At 47.0% G+C, this 21,249-nt stretch overlaps 1 protein-coding gene across 1 annotated transcript in view; it reads right to left on the reverse strand.

The window, feature by feature from the left end:
• Positions 1 to 21,249, reverse strand: part of FOCAD (focadhesin) — a 1,210,644-nt gene that overhangs the window by 71,127 nt on the left and 1,118,268 nt on the right. Inside the window, exon 41 of the mRNA XM_078675948.1 lies at positions 3,826 to 3,915. Within this exon, the coding sequence (XP_078532074.1) occupies positions 3,826 to 3,915 (90 nt within the window). The remainder of the gene's footprint in view (positions 1 to 3,825; positions 3,916 to 21,249) is intronic.

The following is a 21,249-nucleotide window of genomic DNA, read 5'->3' on the forward strand; positions in this document are numbered from 1 at the left end:
CTACTCCGACAGAGCCGCGTGGGTGGTGTCACCCGAACCCCCGGCCGCATCGTGCGAGCGTCGGGGGGAGTCCGAGGAGCGATGACGCCGCTTGGACTTCTTGTGCCTCTTACCTGACGACGACTTCGACCCGGAGGAGTGCGGCCTACTCTCGGAGCTGTGGTGGCTCCGGGCCCGCGACCTGTCCCTCGACCTCCCGTGGGATCGGGACCTCTCACGGCGCGGGACCGACTGTCGGAGTTCGAGGCGCCTACGGGACCGCTCCCGCCTGGCTTTCGAAGAGAGGGCCCGACAGTCGGAGCAGGCCTTGTCGTCGTGGTCGACGCCCAAACACGACAAACACATGCGGTGAGGATCCGTGACCGACATCAGCCGGTCGCAATCGTCACAATGCTTGAAGCCGGGCATCCCTAAGGCACCGAGTCGGAGTCGAGAGACTTCGAAACAGGAATCAAAAAGGATCAAAAAGTTAGTCAAAAATTGACTAGGGTTACTGCTTTTTCCAGATCTGCGCTTGCTGGCGCGGAAAAAAGAAGAACTGACATCAGCACGCGGAGGCGGCGTCTAAGTACTCCGACGACGTCATCACGGCGCCCACGACGCCGACGACGGACGCGGAGCCGCAGACGACGCCTACCGACGCGCAAGGGTACTGCTACGCAAAATATTCCGGATCCAGTCTGACGCCTGGGGATATTCTAAGGTAAGGAATCTAATACTAACGTGTCTCTTTCAGATGCCGTTCTCTGGGACGTCGCTTGACAAAATGAGGTAAATCGCACTGGAAGGGAGCGAACTCACAGAGGCCCTCAGCCTCGCGAAGTCGTGCCGCTGGTGCCAGTTCCACCCGGTCCCTACCGGAGGTGGTTGCACAGGAGTCGACCCAAAGTGGGAAATTCTAAGTTAAGGCATCTGTAGCTAGATGTCTCTATCAGATTAATCATTCCTAGATAGGAGGGGTTTCCTGGAGACAGTTTTAAAGCCACTTCTTTATCATAAATTGTCACCCAAAAAAAGATCCTGCTCCGCTGTAGTCAGGCATCGAAGCACACCTAGGATGCACGTGGTACTGTAGGTGGGAACTCACTGATGAAGCATGCCACCAACTAAGTTGGTGGGTGAGGGTTCTTTTAAAACCCAATTGTTTTTTTCTTTTTACGACTCTGTTTTGGATGCAGTTGACGTTTTCTGAACCGCTTCTCATCTTTTAGGAACTAAGTCAGAAGTGTCTATGGTGCCATAGCACTGTTAGCAGCAAGTCTCCGGGGGAACCAAAAGGCTGGTTTCAGTCTTACCTGCTTTGGCGTTATGGTAGTATTCAACCTGCAGTGAGTGCCTTCTCCTTGGGTGCTCTCCAGTCTGATCCTCTATGGTGAAGTCGGGCTGCTCACGCTGGATGCAGCAGCACCCGGCGACACAGACTCTTCCTATCGAGCAGCACTGGCAGTCAGTTTCCAGTGATCGGAGCTGCACCTTCTCGTCGGACAAAAAGCTAAGTCTTCTGGCTCCCGACTGGACCTCCAAAGAGGATGTGATGTCCTTGGTGGTGTCTCACTGAACCTCGGGGACTAAGTCAGGTGTGGATCACGATGTGCAGGCTAGATGTGCGGGCTCAATCCGCTGGTCACAGCAGTTCTCCTTTGGTCCAGGGCAACGAACCAAACTCTAGGTCAAAGTGAAACCATTAGCTCCTCTTGGCATATGGAGTTGCAGGGGTACTCAATCAGAACGAAGACTCTCCTTCCGCTATTACCCTCACTACGGCGACACTTTCAGGTAAACAGGGTTGCCGATCTTGGCAGTCACGGCAGTGCGGCTTGGTGCTTCCTGCCCAAGGACCCCGCCCCCTCCCTCCCCTTGAGACCTTCGCGGGTGAGTAGCGCGCTCTAAAAATCGCTGATAGATTGATTGACACAATTAGGTGTAGGCCAATGTATCGCACTTTAGTTGTAGGCCAATGTATCGCACTTTAGGTAGACAGAACAAGCACTTTAACAACTGGTTAGTAGTGGTAAAGTGCACAGAGTCCTAAAGCCAACAACATCAATTCAGAAAACAAGAGGGGATAAGCCAAAGTCAGGTCAAACACACCCTTAGGAAAAAGTACTAGGCTTCTCTTTGGAGACCCAACCCTTAGAGTCAAAGGGCAATGAAGTTTGCACCAGCTTCCGGTTTGGACTTACTGTTAAAAGGCCTTTCTGAAACTGCCCTCGACACTCCAAAGCCTAATAGATTGAATCTTTGATTACAAGAGAAAGCGACATAATATCACTAATTATCAACCAACACCTTTGACACTAGGACAACTCCAGTTTGGTACTTTGCCTTTTTAGCATCAAAGTATCTGCTTGAGGGGATCTAGTGACCAGGCATTTCCAATCCAAGTGAACCTTGAGGCAGACAGAGACAGTGATCTTGCTCCAGGGTAAGCAGCAAGGTTTTGTACAGGAGTTCTTTTAAAAGTCAAAAAATATTTCAGTATAAGCATAAGCATGCTTGGAAAAGCCCCCTGTGGAGCCAAGCCAGAGCATATTTTTCAGACTCCTTCTACACCAATGACTGCACCATACAGTTTATGGGTCTCATAAAAGAACTCAAAAAAAGTAACTGCTGATCTAATTCGAGAACTAGACATCATTATTTGGCCTGACCGTGTTAGTTTCCATCCAGAGAATTAAAACCACACTTGAACATCAAGATCAGGGACATATGGTGGGTCAGTCGAGGGAAACAGATTTCTTTTGACTTCCTGGGACCGAATCCCGATTGGTAAAGGTTTTGTTCTGAAGAAAGTGTGCAAAGGTACTGGCCCAAAGTGGGCATAAGATCAACTTCACATAGCCAGGGTCCTTTCCTAGCCCATCCTGATACAAATAGCGATTTCCATTCTTATAACTACTGTTATTAGTATTTTTTCCATAGCAATAGATATTAATTTTATCCTGGAACACATCTTAAAGATGACAAAGCTAATGTATGACTGGACAGTTGCCCCTTTTGGAACCCAATTGTGGCTTGTTTTTCATTGGCTCCAAGAAGTTTCTAGTTAATATTCCCCTAGTCTGCACATAATGCTTTTATTTCTTGAGCTGTTTTGAAGTATCTGTGATATATAATGCTTCCCCTCCCAAACCCCCTAGACATCTCCTGTAGCTCCACCAAGCATTAAAAGGACAGAACCTTTTTTTCTCTGTGAATTTTTGAGTATAGGTTTTTTGGGAGCGAGAGTAAAGAACTAACTCTTACTCCCACCTCTACCAGGCCACTTGACTTCCTTAAACTATACATGTGCACACCTCACATATATAAATCTTGACACTGTGGTTCATGAAACACAGGAAATTGATTTATAAATATAATAGTATAAATTTGAGAGGGCAATACCCCACAAAAAAATCAAAGCATTGGTGGCTCTATTGCAGCTTTCCAAGTCAAACAAAAATGTTTAAGTCATCCAATACCTAGTTCAATATGGGCAAAAAAAGATGACAGCGTTTGTCCGAGTAGTGAACGAATGTGCTCTTAAGTTACTGATTTCAGCCTCAGTAAGAACTACATAATGCTATTGAACAATAGTCAACTGTTCAGTTTCCTTCTAGACCAAGACTAAAACATATACATCACCATTGCCATTCACATTATAACTCAAGTACTTATTTAGTACATATTTGCATCCTTGTAATTGAAACATAAGCATTTGCAAAAAAATAACATGATGATGACAACAGAGAAGAAGGCACTCTCAAAGGAGGCAAGTCATGAGCACTGTTCATGCACAGATGTGAACGGCCGGGCAAAAGTGGAGCATGGGTCTAACTGAAGTACCTTTGAGACACTGGATACACGATCAATTTCTGTATCTGCCATTTCTGAGAAGCACTGTGCAATGGCAACATAAAGCTCCACTTCATCACCCTGGTAGGAAGAGAAGAAGACACATATTTAAGTAGTTAAAAATATGGAAAACAAACATGAAAAAATTAATTTCTCAACAATCGATGGATCTGAAGGGCGCAACTTGTCACCCGTGAAGGGATCCAGCACAGGCCCATAGGAGAAACATCAGGCTAAGTTAATCTGCCCATTTCCATGACTTTGGGTAACAATGCAGATCTTGCCTGGTTCCCTGCAACATTCAAGCTATCTCGATCGTGCAGATACCCTCTACTTTTTATACTCATTCATTCTTTCAATATTCACAAGTGACCCTGGAATGATGGCGCGTGTAATCTCAACCCTTCTGTCACCAATTTTTCAGCTCTTGATCACAGTCTCTGGTTCTAAGAGTGCCGTTCCTGAGAATAATACCTGGCCACTGTGAATAAGATCCTGCTGAGGAGAGAGGTAGGTAGGAATCTAAACCCAGTGGCTTCTGTCTACCAGTGACTCACCACTAAACAGCTATATACAATTTTCAGAAGGTAGTTTAAGGTTCTGCTGTTATTTATCTTGCCACTTTTGGGCCAGCGAGATGGAGAATGTTAGTCAAGAAATAAAGTTCTTTGAGTCCAGCTGGGTACACTGGTACCAAATCAAATTGAAGTCATAACAACTGCTATTTACGATACTTCAAACATTATACAAATATCTGTGAGAACGACATTGCTTGTAGTCACGTCTGTTTGTAATAAAGTGTGAATTTATTTATATCCGTGCTAAAAGCACTATTAGAGTCTTAGCAATATTGTATATTTACACATTTTAAATGCAATACCATATTGTTATTGCATGTTTATATTGCACATGTATCCTGATTTTTCAAGTAAAAATAGTCCCCTTCTTAAGTTGACACAGCTAAACTAAAAATGCATATTTAGTGAAGTCAGCCTTATACAATAGCTTGTTGCACATTTGTTCAAAGCCTTCTCGCTTTCTTCTCAGAGAAGAGGCTGGCACCTATTTGTTAAGTCTCTATCTGGAGTTTCTTTTCATTATGTGTCCTGATATTGCTTGAGAAAAAATGTTTAAAGGGGGTGAGAAAAAGTAGAAAAATGTGCATGCTCTGGTCCGGTGAAATGGTAAATTGCACTTCCAATATTTTTGATACTTGAGGCTTGTTGGCTATTTTTGCATTAGTAAATGAGCTAGAGGAAAACCACTAGTATGCCAGGTGCACAGCTGTGTTAAAGTATAAACAATAATCTAGCTAAACATTTAGTCAAGGTTCACAACAAATGAATTAATACAGGGACCGAAAGTCCGTGCTTAGCATGAAGCATAAAATTATTTAGAGAACCGATGCAAGATAACACAGTTTGTATAAAACATTCATACAAACATTAGTACAAATTGAAAAACTTTATCAGTGTAACATGTAATTGCTGCATACAATTTGTAAATGTGCTGCGCACTTATTTATGCCCTTATGCCCAATGCATTTCGGGAGAATATCCCTTCTTCAGGGGCACTGTTAAGAAAAAGAAACAAATAAACATTGACGTAGAATTACATAAAATGCATTTAGAGAAACCTATACAATCTCAAGGGTTCAGTTACAAATAGTGAAAGGATTACTAGTGTGACTGTTTACTAGTCAATGGAGAAAACACCGTTGGATTTATGGAAACCATCACCGTGTACTGGAATAAAACCTAATTCTTCGTGCCAGTATAAAAAACAAAGAAAACATGGTCCTGTGATGCAAACAAGAAAAGCAGACCAATCACCTAGAATACCAAAAAGAATCCACTGTGTTGTGAATACCAAAGCAAGTGTGACAGCAGGTCAAATATGTAGAGAAAAAACTCACTAGTGTGATGGGCTGAAAAAACAGACTGTAAACAGCTGAACAAATTCTGAGGCTGGAGGATGGGATCTAAAAGTGGTGATACTGCGGAGCTGGAAGAAATGATGTGGCAAATGAAATGCGGAAAAGCCTGATAAAGTGGTGAACTCAAGAGAGGAGAGACATGCCCAACTTACTGGTAGAATGAGCTCGAAGCGTCTATTGTGGAGAACAGTGCAATGTAGTGCACGTCTTTACAGTAATGAAACAGTGAATTCCGATAAGAATGATACGATCAGTAGATCATTGACCTACTGATCGTATCATTCTTATCGGAATTCACTGTTTCATTACAGTAAAGACGTGCACTACATTGCACTGTTCTCCACAATAGACGCTTCGAGCTCATTCTACCAGTAAGTTGGGCATGTCTCTCCTCTCTTGAGTTCATCACTTTATCAGGCTTTTCCGCATTTCATTTGCCACATCATTTCTTCCAGCTCCGCAGTATCACCACTTTTAGATCCCATCCTCCAGCCTCAGAATTTGTTCAGCTGTTTACAGTCTGGTTTTTCAGCCCATCACACTAGTGAGTTTTTTCTCTACAGATTTGACCTGCTGTCACACTTGCTTTGGTATTCACAACACAGTGGATTCTTTTTGGTATTCTAGGTGATTGGTCTGCTTTTCTTGTTTGCATCACAGGACCATGTTTTCTTTGTTTTTTATACTGGCACGAAGAATTAGGTTTTATTCCAGTACACGGTGATGGTTTCCATAAATCCAACGGTGTTTTCTCCATTGACTAGTAAACAGTCACACTAGTAATCCTTTCACTATTTGTAACTGAACCCTTGAGATTGCATAGGTTTCTCTAAATGCATTTTATGTAATTCTACGTCAATGTTTGTTTCTTTTTCTTAACAGTGCCCCTGAAGAAGGGATATTCTGTGGTAAATAAATAATTAATTACCGGTACTATTTTTGAATTACATTATCAATAACAGATAGCTCAATAAATAAGAGGCAGGATCCGATGTATCCGAGTTTGAACAGGCTTTATTCAGGCAAAAGGGAAGGGACTGGAACGGGACAGCCTGAAATAAATAGGAAGGAAGGAAGGCAGCTGCAGCGCCCCTCATCACAATTCAGGTTACATATATATAGTAAGACATTTCAATTACAATGCATACAGTAGGCGTAACTTATGACAAACGTAAGATAAGAACACATGGGCGGAAACAGAAGGCGTATACAGGGCGTGCACTGAGACATGTGATGAGAAACGTCATAGAAGTGTCATGAATGGGCGGAAACATGGAGGGGGCTACCTGAGAGCAGCTGGAACCTTTAACCTAGTGGTGCGCGCAAACGGGCAATGACGTGTTACTAGGGAGAACTGGGGGCTATGACTTCTGCACTAGAAGAGGAGACTAAAGTCTGCGGTGTCAGGACGACATGTACCTATAGCATATCTGGTATCTGGTGTTTGGAGTACATGTTGATAGAATCTAAAAGTTATCAGGGCAAAGGCTACTTGACACTAAGGCTGGTGCATGCATATATTCTACATGTATTGCGTGTGCTAGGAATATTAATACAGTATTTCTCCTGCATGGAGACAGAAAGACTAGACTATAGCTGAAACTGTTGATGCGGTTCAGTAGTTTAGGAATGCAAAGGAGGAAAGCTGGACTGATAACTAGAAGCATAACATACTCTTGGCAGACAGGCAGGCAGAGCCAGGCCGGGCCGGGCACCGCGCGGCAGGAAGTAAGTGAAGGGTCAGGGATGCAGGCGGGGGCTGCATCGCTCCTCGGAGAGGGTTCAGGAGACTGGAGCTTGAATCTGGTGTCCGGGCCCTTTTGAGGCCTAGAAACGGGGACAATGCGGTGAATTAACGTGCACACTGTAAAACATGGCAACATAGGCCTAATACTCGTTGCTTTCACGAGAACTGGATACTGGCATACTAGAGTTGGACACAACTATAATTGCGTCTTTAATCGATCATAGGGGGATATATGCATATCGATCATGCACATATAACATAGGATGGGGAAAACGTAGGCACATATAACATGGCAAAATATAATTTTCCACATTCCCTCCTTGTGCCCTACGTTTCCATCAGGAAACATCAATATTCATGATACCATCTATCTGTTCATATAGCATCATTTGCTCGTCTCGAATTGTCTTGGAACGGGACTTAGGACTAGGAATACAAGAGGTAGCACACATGCCGCAAATCGCAGGGCCACATTGTAAACAGAGGCAGCAACTGAATATGATCATTACTGCTATACCTAGAAATGACAATACTTTCCATCCCCAGGCAGATATGATACTCCAGAGCCAACCGGACCATGTCCAGGTGCCTGGATTCTGGTGTAACTGATGGGCAATTTTATGAAGTCTGGTTATAGCTGAATAAACAGACGGCGCGTTATTAGGAATGAAAATGCAGCAACTAGATCCGATGACTCTACATGCTCCTCCTCTATCGGCCAGTATGACGTCAAGAACGAGACGATTTTGGAGCACGACAAATCTAATAGCAGATTGCTCTTCTGTTAAGTTACCTAGAGCGGAAGTAGTCTCATTCACTACTGCTTCAAGGGTTCTGGTTAACCTACGTATTAATTTACTATTCTGGACAGGACCTATAAAGAAAAAGAAACCTTTATTGAAGTCTTGATATTGTTCTAGGGCAGTTTCAGTTTGATCGACAATTGGGGACTCAGTCTCCCTTCTATGTCTAACGTGTACTAGATGTGTGTTTCTGTGATAATCAGATGGGGCTAGAAAAACTGGTGGCAGTAGGAAGGCAATGTAACATGTTCCATCCCAATCAAGGGGCAGACGAACATATGCGGTCTGACCACAAACAAAATAAGAATGACGTGAGGCTTTGAAAATAGATTTCCCACTGTCACTATACTCGACCATAGTAGTACAATCACTATGTCCTACATGTGCGGAACCATTCCTTCTGACACATAATTCGCCTTTGACTGGTAGTACTGAAATAGCGGGCAAATCTGGAGTAGTATCGGACTGAACATTCAAAACCATGAAATTCGAGGAATAATTACCTAAATCATATACTTCATTTTCTAGATCTAATCCTGTTCTATGGGAAAAACCTTCCTTGTCTGGGAAACATGTTCGATTCAGAAGGGACATATCAGTTAGAGATGACGTTAACGTGGACCATGCTCCACACGAACCATTATGTGAAAACGGATAAGGAAAGAGTGGCAGAACTCCCTTCGGTGTCTGGAAAGGGGGGAGTCGACCACACACCCAACAATTAGTGGCATTGCTGGTCTGGTGTGAATAGTGCAGCATTCGGATAAAAGTATTATTACGCATAGCAAGACGATAGGATAACTCGTGAGGAGGCAGGTCACTAAATGTGTGCTCTACTGTAACATTAGAAAACATATGTACATGTGAAATAGGAAAACATAAATGTAACGCATAACTTATGCATGTAACCATAAGGCTTAAAAATAATAGAAAGAACAGAGTAACTATACATCGACTGCAAAGATTCTTTCGATAGCGTATTCTCTTAGAGTTTTGACTAACTCTCTCACTGTGTGGGTCTGTCTTATACATGTCAGGAACCTGTCTAACCGTTTCACCCGAGAGGGACTTAGACAATTAAACTGGCTGACTTACTAGACCTCAACTTTGCTTTATACTCCTGCTGTGGAGTTTTCTCTAACAGGGGAATTTTAGATTCATTGTCTGGGCAGTCCTTGAGAACGGGGCAGTCCTTGAGAAAAGTTTTAGGTTTGAGTCCATGGAATTTCTTGACGTGGCTCGCGTGTAGCCACCCTTTTCGGTTTTCAATCTTTACTGCAGTCCGGGTGGTGAGAAGGACGAGACGAGGCTGCTTCCAGCGGGGCTCCAGCGGACTTGAACGATCAAAATTACGGATCAGCACGAGATCCCCCGGAACGATCTCGTGTGGTTTCACCTCGGTGTTGTCTGGAAATGCAGCGGCAACCTGTGAACGACAAGATTGTAGTGCAGACATCAAGGAGGCAAGGTAATCTGTCAGCATTTTACTGTCAACATCAGTTATTTTACGGGGTCTAGGTGTACCCCACATGTTGGGGGGGGGACCAAACACTATCTCATAGGGAGATAGACCTGAACGGGAGTGAGCGACCATTCTCATATAAAAAAGGGCAACTGGCAGTGCTACTATCCAATCTACGCCTTTCTCGGCACATACTTTGGCGATGCGGATTTTCAGAGTCTGGTTATGTCTCTCTACGAGACCGGCTGCTTCAGGATGGCGTACACAATGGAACTTCCACTGGTACCCTAACAGAAGGGAAACTTGTTTCATGAGCTCGGATGAGAATGGCTGGCCGTTATCTGAATACACGACCCTAGGTAATCCATAGCGGGGAAAGAACTCACGAACCAACTGCCTGGCAGTGGTCGCAGCTGTGTAATCTGGAACTGGATATGCTTTTGTCCACCTGGACAAAGCGCATACAACTACAAGGACATACTTGAAACCTCGACATCGCTCCATCTGAATATAATCCATCTGGAGGACTTCAAAAGGGTGGTCAGGAGGATGGAATCCACCTTGTTCCACCAGGACACTTCTACCTGGATTGAATTGACAACAGATCATGCAGGTACGCACTTTCTGTTTGGCGGCTGCTCGTAAATGTTTGTTGAACCAAAGGTTCTGGATACTGTCTAACATGGCTTTTTCTCCTAGATGTGCTGGACTATGTGCGGTGTTAATAATGACTTGAACCATAGAGTCGGGGAGAAACCATGTGGCTTTTCCCTTCGTCAACCATCCTTGATCTGTCTGGACCCCTCCTTGTTCTGACCATTTCTTTATTTCATCGGGAGTAGCATGTGACTGGATATCTATGACATCTTTTGTAGGGTCCTTAACTGTCATACAAGTAGTCTGATCTGGAATGTGTGTCGGTGTCGTGTTAACTGGAATGTCTGGAGTCTGAGCTGTAAGCTTGGCTGTTCGAACTGCTAGATCGTTACCCTGGGAAATGAGATCAGTGACTTTCGTATGTGCCTTGCACTTCATGATAGCGATAGCTGTCGGTAAATGTATTGCATCTAACAGAGCTTGAATGAGGAGACCATGCTGAATCTTGGTCCCATGAGAAGTCATAAAACCTCTTTCTTGCCAGAGCACTCCAAAGTCGTGTACGACTCCGAATGCATAATGTGAATCTGTGTATATGTTAACTTTCAGGTTCTTGGCACGTATGCAGGCTTGGGTCAGAGCGACAAGCTCTGCTGCCTGAGCAGACAGGGTGTCAATACGATGTGTTTCTATAACTTCGGTTTCAGTAGTCACTGCATACGCGGCTACTAACTCTCCTGTACTTGTCCTCATACATGAACCATCCACATAAAGTGTCAGGTCAGGATCTGGTAATGCAATATCTGTCAAGTCTTGTCTTGGCTTTGTCATGGTGTTAACAACTTCCACACAGTCATGTGTGGCAGGATTTGAAGTAACTGACGGTAATAGTGTAGCGGGATTTAAAATGTTGCAGCGTCTGATTTCTATGTGTGGCTGGAACAATGTCAGTTCATAACCTGCAATTGTCAAGTGCTGAGTCTGTGTTCGGTTTAAAAGAACTTCCACGGAGTGTGGAACTTGTACTGTCAGGGAGTGTCCTAACACTATGGAATCACTTTGTCTGATAGCTAGAGCTGTGGCTGCAACTGACTTGAGGCACGCAGGCAGCGCCTGGGCTACTGGATCTAGTGTGCTAGAAAAATAAGCACAGGGCTTGTATTGTCCTGCTTGATCTTGTGTGAGAACAGATAATGCAGTACCATCACGTTCTGTAACAAAAAGTGTAAAAGGCTTACTGTAGTTCGGTGTTGCTAGAACAGGTGCATTACATAAAGCTTTCTTTAACTCATTGAAAACAAGTGTATGTTCCTGGGTCCAAGGGAGGACAGTCGATACGGCTGCCTCCTGTGTCGTTAACTGTATCAGTGGCTTGGCTAGAAATGCATACTGAGGAATCCATTGTCTACAGTAAGAAGTGAGGCCGATGAAAGCTCGTACCTCCTTCTGAGTCTTGGGTTGTGGAAGACGTGCTATTAACTGGATACGGTCTGGTGTCAACTGCCTACCCCTCTTGGACAGTAAGTGTCCTAAGTATACCACTTGCTGGACACAGAATTGTAATTTGGAAGGGGACACCTTGTGCCCCATCTCGGCCAGGAAATACAGAACTGTAAGTGACGCACGTTCGCAGTCACGTTCAGAACGGGCTGTGATCAGTAGATCATCGACATACTGGAGCAGGGCAGTGTCAGTTGGCATGCGAATATTGTCTAGTTGTCTCTTAAGTGCTTGACTGTAAATGCTAGGACTTGCTGTGAATCTTTGAGGAGCTCGTGTGAATTTATAGCTTCTTCCATTTAAACAGAATCCGAAAAGGAACTGGCTGTCTGGATGAATGGGGACACTAAAGAAGGCGTTCTTGAGATCGATAACTGTAAAGAATGTGGCTTCAGAATCAATGGCTGTCAAGAGGGAAGAAATATCTGGGACTACTGGGTACTGGGGTATGATACATTTATTAAGTTCTCGAAGGTCAATCACTAATCGATATACTGGAGGTGTATTTGGATCAGTACGTTTCAGGACTGGAATGATAGGAGAATTACATACATTGGAGTCAGTTTCTACAACCACTCCTTGAACAATAAGCTCGTCAATAATTTTGGATAAGGCTGTTACAGCCTCAGGTGGCAATTTGTACTGTCTGATTCGTGGTAATACAACACCTTGCTTCAGAGTGACACGATGGGGTGTGATATGCATACAACCTACATCAGTTGGACCTTGCGCCCATAAATGCTGTGGTACATTCAATAATCTTGGATCAAAATCATGTAATACATAATGACCTTTAAAATCACGGAGAAACAAACGGACCCCTTCTGGGGAGCAGCATATAACTGCTCCTAATTCTTTAAGAGTCTTAATGCCTAACAGATTCTCTGGACAAGATTTCGTGAGTAACAAGTCTGTAGTTCGGGACAATGGACCGACTTCTAGAGTAACTGGTTTCGATATTTCATTAACAATAGGCTTTCCTGAAAATCCAAGGGAAACATTTCTAGAGCCTGAGAGTGGAGCCCCTGGAACCTCGTCATGACTGATGGTAGTCCTACTTACCCCTGTATCAATCAGAAACTTTCTGTCTTTCACTAATACTTGACTGTGTACATAGGGACCCTCTTGATCTACAGGAATCTCGATGAGAGGCAAGCCTACCTCCCTCTCTAGGCTGTTTCATGAATATGGCTGATAATCTGGATACTCTGACTGTGCATACTGATACATCTGCTGTGTAACATGCTGTGTTGCAGCCATAGGCTGCGGTACTGTAGCTGACTGTTGTGCGTTCTGCGGTGGCTGGGAAGTCTGTGAAACTTGTTCTTGTCTAGGCGGACGTGGTCTTTCTTTAGTTTTACCAGTAGCTATGTTGTGTTTCAGAACTGCACATTCGTTTATAAAATGACCTGGCTGTTTACAGTAATTGCATGTCCCTTTAACGGGAGCTGCAGGATGACTGGCTTGATTCGGACCCCTCTTCTGACTGTCTTGTGGAACAGATTGTGCAACTAATACTTTCATTTTCGTGTCTTTCATACGTCTCTTTTCGTGTTCCTGCTCTTCCCTGATTCTGTTCTGGTGGTACTGGAGCATTTGGAGCATCTGTGACGGAGTATTAGCTTGCCAGGTACTTTCGACTTTCAGTACTCGATTTTTAACTTGTGGACTTGAATTCTCGACTAGTTTGGTGACAAAAAGATGAGGGTACGATTCACTACTTGTTTTCAGACCACTATTAATAATGAAACATTTCTCAAATCTAGAATAAAAATCACTAGTATCTTCGTCTTGTTTCTGTTTACAGGCTGAGATGGCATCCCAATCTTCCTTTTTCGTGGCTAGTAATCTTGGCAAAACTTGTATTAACAATTCGGGCAAAGCTTTAGCTTTTTCCCCAAGACCGGTACCTGGTACTCGTGTATTATCTTCAGCTTCTAATGCTGTCCAATCTATCTTTTTCTCTCCCACCTCCCATTCTTTTTCTTTGAGTTTTTCATATATGCCCGCAGGCAACAGGACTTCTAACATTTTAATGATATCAGGATACGTGTATTCCCCCATACGGAGCATGTCCTTTAATTCACGGTGAAACCCTGCTGGGTCTTTATCATGACAGGGAATTAACTTTTTCATTTCTAAGAGCTCTATTTTCGTGATAGGGGTGTAAACAAATACTCGTTCTAGACTACCATCTTCTCCCTTAACTGGATGCACTTCTCGTAACGGATTCTGTCTGTCTATGTAGAATGATTTTCCTTCTGGGGGTGAGACGTGAACATAATGTGGATTCAGAAACGTTCGGTATTTGTGGCGCTGTTCTAGAATGATACTAATTAAATCGGTACCTAGACCTTTCCATCTATACTGGAGTAACTCGTTCAATACATCATATAAAGGACCTGGATCAGAATGTTGTTCCTCATACAGTGTAATGAGGTGCTGAATCATATATGTGCCCACCAGACGTTGCTCGGCTGGGGGCAGTTTCAGAAACATTTGTGCCACTATTTCGTCTGGAAACGTGGTAGAATCACTAGTCCATCGGACTGCTGATCCGGCTAGTTCTTGTTCATGCATTGTACTAAGCTCGCTATACCCTATTCGTGATTTCAGAATGTGATCGGTAGCTTGGAATACTTGCTCAAGAGAACACTGTTCTGGTGCTGGAGGAGGGAAAGTTTTCTTGTAATCTAGGCGTGAATGTCGGTCGGAAAGTCTAGTTCTACCTACATACGCTATTCTGGAAGGATTCTCGCTGTCTACCTCTTCACTGGAAGAGTCACTCTCTTTCTCGGTTGCTCTTTTTGCTTCTCGTTCCTTGTGTATACGTATTATTTCCTTACGAATTTTCTTATACATACTCTCTATACAACCTTGTGTCTTGTGTTTTCCATCGGCTATATTGTCACTCCACCTAGTCAGGACTTTCATTTCTTCTGGATCTTTTTCTGGATAATCTTGCTCTCTTACTAAACAGTTAATCAAAAATTTTAAAATCATGAGCGGAGTCTCGACTTTTCTTTGAACCATGGCTTCGTGAATACTTCCTGGATTCTCTCCTGTACGGATAAAACGATATATTCTGTCTAGATGTTCCTTCATATCGGGCAGGGTGATCAAAAAGCTGGCAACTCGTCTTAAACGTAATGAATACAAGATCATGTGATCTTCACCTGGAACTGGATCATATATACAATCAGTAAGAAGTCGCTTGAGATCTGTGTGTGTCGCCACTTTTGGCGTACGCTGTAACGCTAGTTCATGTAGCGTCAGACGTTTCGGTTGAGGCGGGGTGCGAGGAGAACCTCCCCCCGCGGCTCCTAAACTAGAATCGTCGGTGAATACTGTACGGGCTGGTAGAGTGACTGGCATAACGGGTGCATGTACTGTGGGCTGGGCCGGGGGTGCTGTAACAGGTACTGTAACATTAACTGGACCCACGGGACCAGCAGCTGGAGGAGCAGGAGTTACATTATTAACGGGAGCAGGCGGAACAGGATTTGCATATTCTGGGACTGTATCGTCCAAATAGGACGAAAGAAAAATATCAGCTGCGGTCGGTTTGTGACGTAGCTTAATCGGGACCAAAGGTGGCGGGAAATTACAGGGTGCTTCCGGGGTTGCTTTTGGCAAGCCCTCGGCAAGGAGAGGATACATACCCTTAATAAGGGCATTTCTCTGTCTGTCTGACTGTTCTGCTCTAACTCGTTCACCTTCTTCTATTAATTCCCTTTCTTGGGCTTTTTCTGCGGATTCCCTACTTAATTCTGTTTTTCTGAATTCTTTTTCGGTTCTTTTATGAGATTCTTTGCGCCATAACTCGATGGCATCTTTCTGGGACTGTCTGGCTTTCTTTTTCCATAACGCTTCTTCTACTCGCATGATGCACTCGGCATCCCATGTACCTGATACGGGCCATCTATATTTCTCTTCTAATTCCTTGGTATAGTCCGCCCATAAGTCTAGATATATTATGGCATCTAAGCCATGCTTGTGATACATAAAATGTCCTGGACTGTCCCTAGGAGGGACAGGAACTGCTTCTTCGAGTAACCCTTTTCTGGTCTTTAACTGACGTAATTTCGAGAACAGAGGCATTTCGGGTATATACTTGGAAACGCAATACACAATAATCACAGTAATAAAATAGCGAACAAAGCACTCATACCACGACATAAAAATACATTAATAACAGTTCGAACAGAATACTACCTGATACACTGAAAACAGAACACATGAATTTCTCGAGAACAGACTTACTAGAATTACTGGATGCACTGCTAAAACAGTACAGAACATACCGGTCCCATAAAGAGACACGTCGGACCCGTATCCACCTAGGTGAATACTTCGGACTGGATCTGTGTACCCAAACCCAACGGACCAGGACCAAACTAATGATCCTGTCTAGATACTTCCCCCGCGACGGTACTCACCGGGAAGCAGAAACTGGAAGGCCTCGGACTGGACTGGACTGGACTGCTACGACGTCGGACTACGAACTTCGGAAACTTCGGTTACAGGTGGGCCTCCAGATACTTCGGACCTTGCTCTCTCGGCTTGGGCTCTGGTCGGGACGAACCGCATTCCACACCGCTTCGTCTGGATGTCGGACCGCAGTCTCCGTCTCCTCCGTGGGCCTGAGGGAGACTTGAAGCAGAAATATCTGCACGTGCACGGTATTGTTCCGTCACGGCTGCAGAGGGTCAGGGGACCGGCGTTGCATCGCCAGCCCGTGAGGAAGGGGCTCGTCCCTGTTCGGGCGCCATTATGTGGTAAATAAATAATTAATTACCGGTACTATTTTTGAATTACATTAACAATAACAGATAGCTCAATAAATAAGAGGCAGGATCCGATGTATCCGAGTTTGAACAGGCTTTCTTCAGGCAAAAGGGAAGGGACTGGAACGGGACAGCCTGAAATAAATAGGAAGGAAGGAAGGCAGCTGCAGCGCCCCTCATCACAATTCAGGTTACATATATATAGTAAGACATTTCAATTACAATGCATACAGTAGGCGTAACTTATGACAAACGTAAGATAAGAACACATGGGCGGAAACAGAAGGCGTATACAGGGCGTGCACTGAGACATGTGATGAGAAACGTCATAGAAGTGTCATGAATGGGCGGAAACATGGAGGGGGCTACCTGAGAGCAGCTGGAACCTTTAACCTAGTGGTGCGCGCAAACGGGCAATGACGTGTTACTAGGGAGAACTGGGGGCTATGACTTCTGCACTAGAAGAGGAGACTAAAGTCTGCGGTGTCAGGACGACATGTACCTATAGCATATCTGGTATCTGGTGTTTGGAGTACATGTTGATAGAATCTAAAAGTTATCAGGGCAAAGGCTACTTGACACTAAGGCTGGTGCATGCATATATTCTACATGTATTGCGTGTGCTAGGAATATTAATACAGTATTTCTCCTGCATGGAGACAGAAAGACTAGACTATAGCTGAAACTGTTGATGCGGTTCAGTAGTTTAGGAATGCAAAGGAGGAAAGCTGGACTGATAACTAGAAGCATAACATACTCTTGGCAGACAGGCAGGCAGAGCCAGGCCGGGCCGGGCACCGCGCGGCAGGAAGTAAGTGAAGGGTCAGGGATGCAGGCGGGGGCTGCATCGCTCCTCGGAGAGGGTTCAGGAGACTGGAGCTTGAATCTGGTGTCCGGGCCCTTTTGAGGCCTAGAAACGGGGACAATGCGGTGAATTAACGTGCACACTGTAAAACATGGCAACATAGGCCTAATACTCGTTGCTTTCACGAGAACTGGATACTGGCATACTAGAGTTGGACACAACTATAATTGCGTCTGTTGGACAGGCCGCATGGTCGGGCTGTCCCCCCTCCCCGCAATGGGACCTGGACCCTGGCTCTCCCTGCATCCCCAGCCGGAGTCCCCGACGACCACCCGAAGTACACTGCAATCCCCCCACTACAAGACACCAGCTCCGGACCCAGCTGGCCCGGGTTACCATCCACACCCCGGCCTCGGCCCAGCCGCCATTTTGGGTACTACAGCACGAGGCCGCGTGGCCTCAACTCGACCCTAACCCTGGGCCCGGCCGGCCCCGACATCGAGGCACCAACCTTCCCCCAGGAGGCAGAGTGACCACTTGGCGAGTCAATGGGAGAAGGAATCGTCAACGGCTCTCCTCCGCCAGGTGTCGATCACCCCCGGCCGCCCTGGGCGCTGGCTCCACCCCCCTGCTGGGTGTCTGGACTCCCCCATCCCGGACCTCCCGGCCCCCAGGCGCGAGGGTCCGGACATCAAAGGGGACCAGACCTATAACTGGGGCAGGGCCAGACCAGGAAGGGAGTTGTATCCTGGAGTCGAGAGACCCGAGAAGAACTCATCCGTGACTGGCCTGCTGGCGCTGCCGCGGCCCTCTGCCTCGTGAAACCATCGTCTTGGCCTGCTGGCGCTGCAGCGGCCCTCTGCCTCGTGAAACCATCGTCTTGGCCTGCTGGCGCTGCCGCGGCCCTCTGCCTCGTGAAACCATCGTCTTGGCCTGCTGGCGCTGCCGCGGCCCTCTGCCTCGTGAAACCATCGTCTTGGCCTGCTGGCGCTGCCGCGGCCCGACTCACAGACTCTCCAGCTCGAGGATTGTGAGCTCGCCTCTTGCCACCCCCTGTACCGACCCGGTACCGAGACTGTCCCGCTACCCCCTTTCCCCTACAGAGACTAGAAGTGAGAGGACCCTCGGGTCCGAGATATCCTGTATCGCTAATATCCTTGCCTTACGAACCTTATATAAAGTATTGAACTCGACCTGGTGTGGTGCCTATTTGTGGGGAGGGAGGTGACTTGTCCGTACGATCGCCGGAGACGGTCCTCCTCGGGGACCTCTCCCTCAGTATTCGGCCGACCCTCAGAGTCCCCGTCTAACATTGGTGGCCAGCGACGGGATCCGAACCTACGCATAATCGTACAGAAAGTCACTCGACCCACGGCACACGACCACCATGACAACAGAGAGCGGAACAACGGAGAAATTCCAGATGGAAAAATTGGAAGACTACAACCACCGAGAACTGAAGCAATACTGCATAGAACTTGGTCTCCCAACCACAGGTCTGAGCACGAAGGAAGACTTCAAACGAGCCCTAGAAGCTTGGGCGGAAACGGGTACGGCCGTACCCCGAACACGAACAACCGAGACGAGCCCCGCACCAACTGAAGAAAGAAGAGCGGGTCTCTCCCTGGAAGAGATCCGAGAGAGAGAAAAAAGCAGACTCCACGAGTTAGAACTAGCCCGCCTTCGCTTGGATGGGCAACTCAAGCTGGCGGAACAAAAAATAACTCTGGAACACTTACGGCTCCGAGAGGAGCGAGAAGAGAAGCAAAGACAGAGAGAGCTAGAGGAAAAGAAACTAGCGTACGAACATGAGCGCAATCTCAAGGAACTGGAGATCCAGAAGCAGAATAAAGACCTCGGGCTCCCCGAACGACCGACCCTGTCTGCCTCTACCGAGCCCAAAGTTCACATCCCCAAAGATGTCATCCGGGAATACCACAAGAACGATGATATACAGCAGTGGTTTAAAGCCTATGAGGTGGCAATGACCTCCCACCGGATTTCCCGAAGCGACTGGGGAGCCGGATTATGGGGGAGGTTTGTCAATGAAGGGCGGGACGCCCTGCTGCAACTCCCGGACCATCTGATGACATCCTACGACCACATGAAGGCCGCCCTCCTCACTCGATACGGGCTCACACCTGAGATGTACCGCCAACGGTTCCGCGACTGCAAACGGATTCCGGGTACAACCTGGGTGGAGTACGTGAACTTCTTTAGCCGAGCCTTCGAGGGGTGGATCAAGGGCAACCAAGTGACCACCTACGAACAACTCTTTGACCTTATCGTATGGGAGCACCTGTCGAACAACTGCTTCGTAGAGCTCCGGCAACACCTCTTGGACAGTAAGCTAACCGAACCTCGACAACTCGCCGCCGAAGCCGACCGGTGGGAAAGCACCCGAGTTGGCCGGAACGGACCCAGCGAATCATCCAGACCGTACCCAGGGCCCCATCGCCCCCGAGGAGGAGGAGGAGGCCAGGGTCGGGGGAGAGACCCCGGCCCCTCGTCACCCCCCAGCAGCCCCTCGACCCCGGTCGGCCGAGGAAGCCCTGCCATCCGGGCCGGTTTCCGTGCCAACGTTATGTGCCACAGATGCCAGCGACCCGGCCACTACGCCAGTGATCCCAACTACCCAAAGAATCCGAACACTGCCCCCCGCCAGGTCGCAGCGGCCGCCTTAGGGGAAGAACTAATCCCGGAAGACCAAGAAGAGTACGAGACCGACCCCTCTGAATGGGCACCCGCCGCCATGGCACTGGTCTGCTTAGGGGAGAGAGAGATGATTCCGCGGGCCCCCCTTCCCGCCAACACGCAGAAGTACAGTCAATGGGTCAACATTAATGGCCGCCGGGCGGAAGCCCTCCGCGACACCGGGGCCAGTGTAACGGCGGTCCGACGCCACCTCGTCACTCCGGACCAAATCCTGCCGAACATTCTTTGCCCTGTCCGCTCCGCAGACAATTCCGAAAGCCTATGCCACATGGCCTGCGTCCCCTTCGAGTGGGGAGGAGTAACGGGGATGTTAAAGGTAACTGTCCGCGATGATGCCCCCGTGGATTGCCTCCTAGGAAACGACCTCGAAAGCTCTCCCTGGGCAGCTGTCGAACGGAGGGAACACCTGGGGATGCTCGGCCTTCCCGAATGGGTCTGCGTCACGACCCGGTCCATGACCGCCCGCGCGGTCCCCAGTCTAGAAGAGCCCGAGTGGCCGGAACCTCCTCCCGCGCTCATCCCAGAGGAGGCCGCCCCAGAAGCCAGTCCCTCGACCCAAACAGAAGAAGGATCCGACCAGCTTCGGGACGTCCCTGACCTGGCACAATGGCGGCAGGAGGGAGGCCCCACTCAGGAACAATTCCGGACCGAACAGAAAACATGTCCCTCTCTCGAAGGACTCCGGCAGCAAGCCCTGGCCCAGAGCACCGGGGATACCTCGGGGGCCCACTGGATCTACTGGGACCAAGACCTGCTCTACAGCGAGCAGAAAATTGCAGAACTAGGAGCCAGTCGGGTGCTGGCGGTGCCCCTTCGCTTCCGAGACTTCCTCCTGAACTTAGCCCACGATGTCCCCCTTGCCGGACACCTGGGACAGGATAAAACCTACGACCGCCTGGTGACCCATTTTTTCTGGCCCCAAATGCGAAAGGATGTCACCAACCACTGCAAGGCCTGCCCCACCTGCCAGGCCAGCGGAAAAAGTGGCCGAAAAATCAAAGCCCCTTTACAACCCTTTCCTGTCGTCACCACCCCGTTTGAACGAGTGGGAATAGACATTGTG

This window comes from Lissotriton helveticus, chromosome 2_1 (genome assembly GCF_964261635.1).
Source record: "Lissotriton helveticus chromosome 2_1, aLisHel1.1, whole genome shotgun sequence".
Lineage (NCBI taxonomy): Eukaryota > Metazoa > Chordata > Amphibia > Caudata > Salamandridae > Lissotriton > Lissotriton helveticus.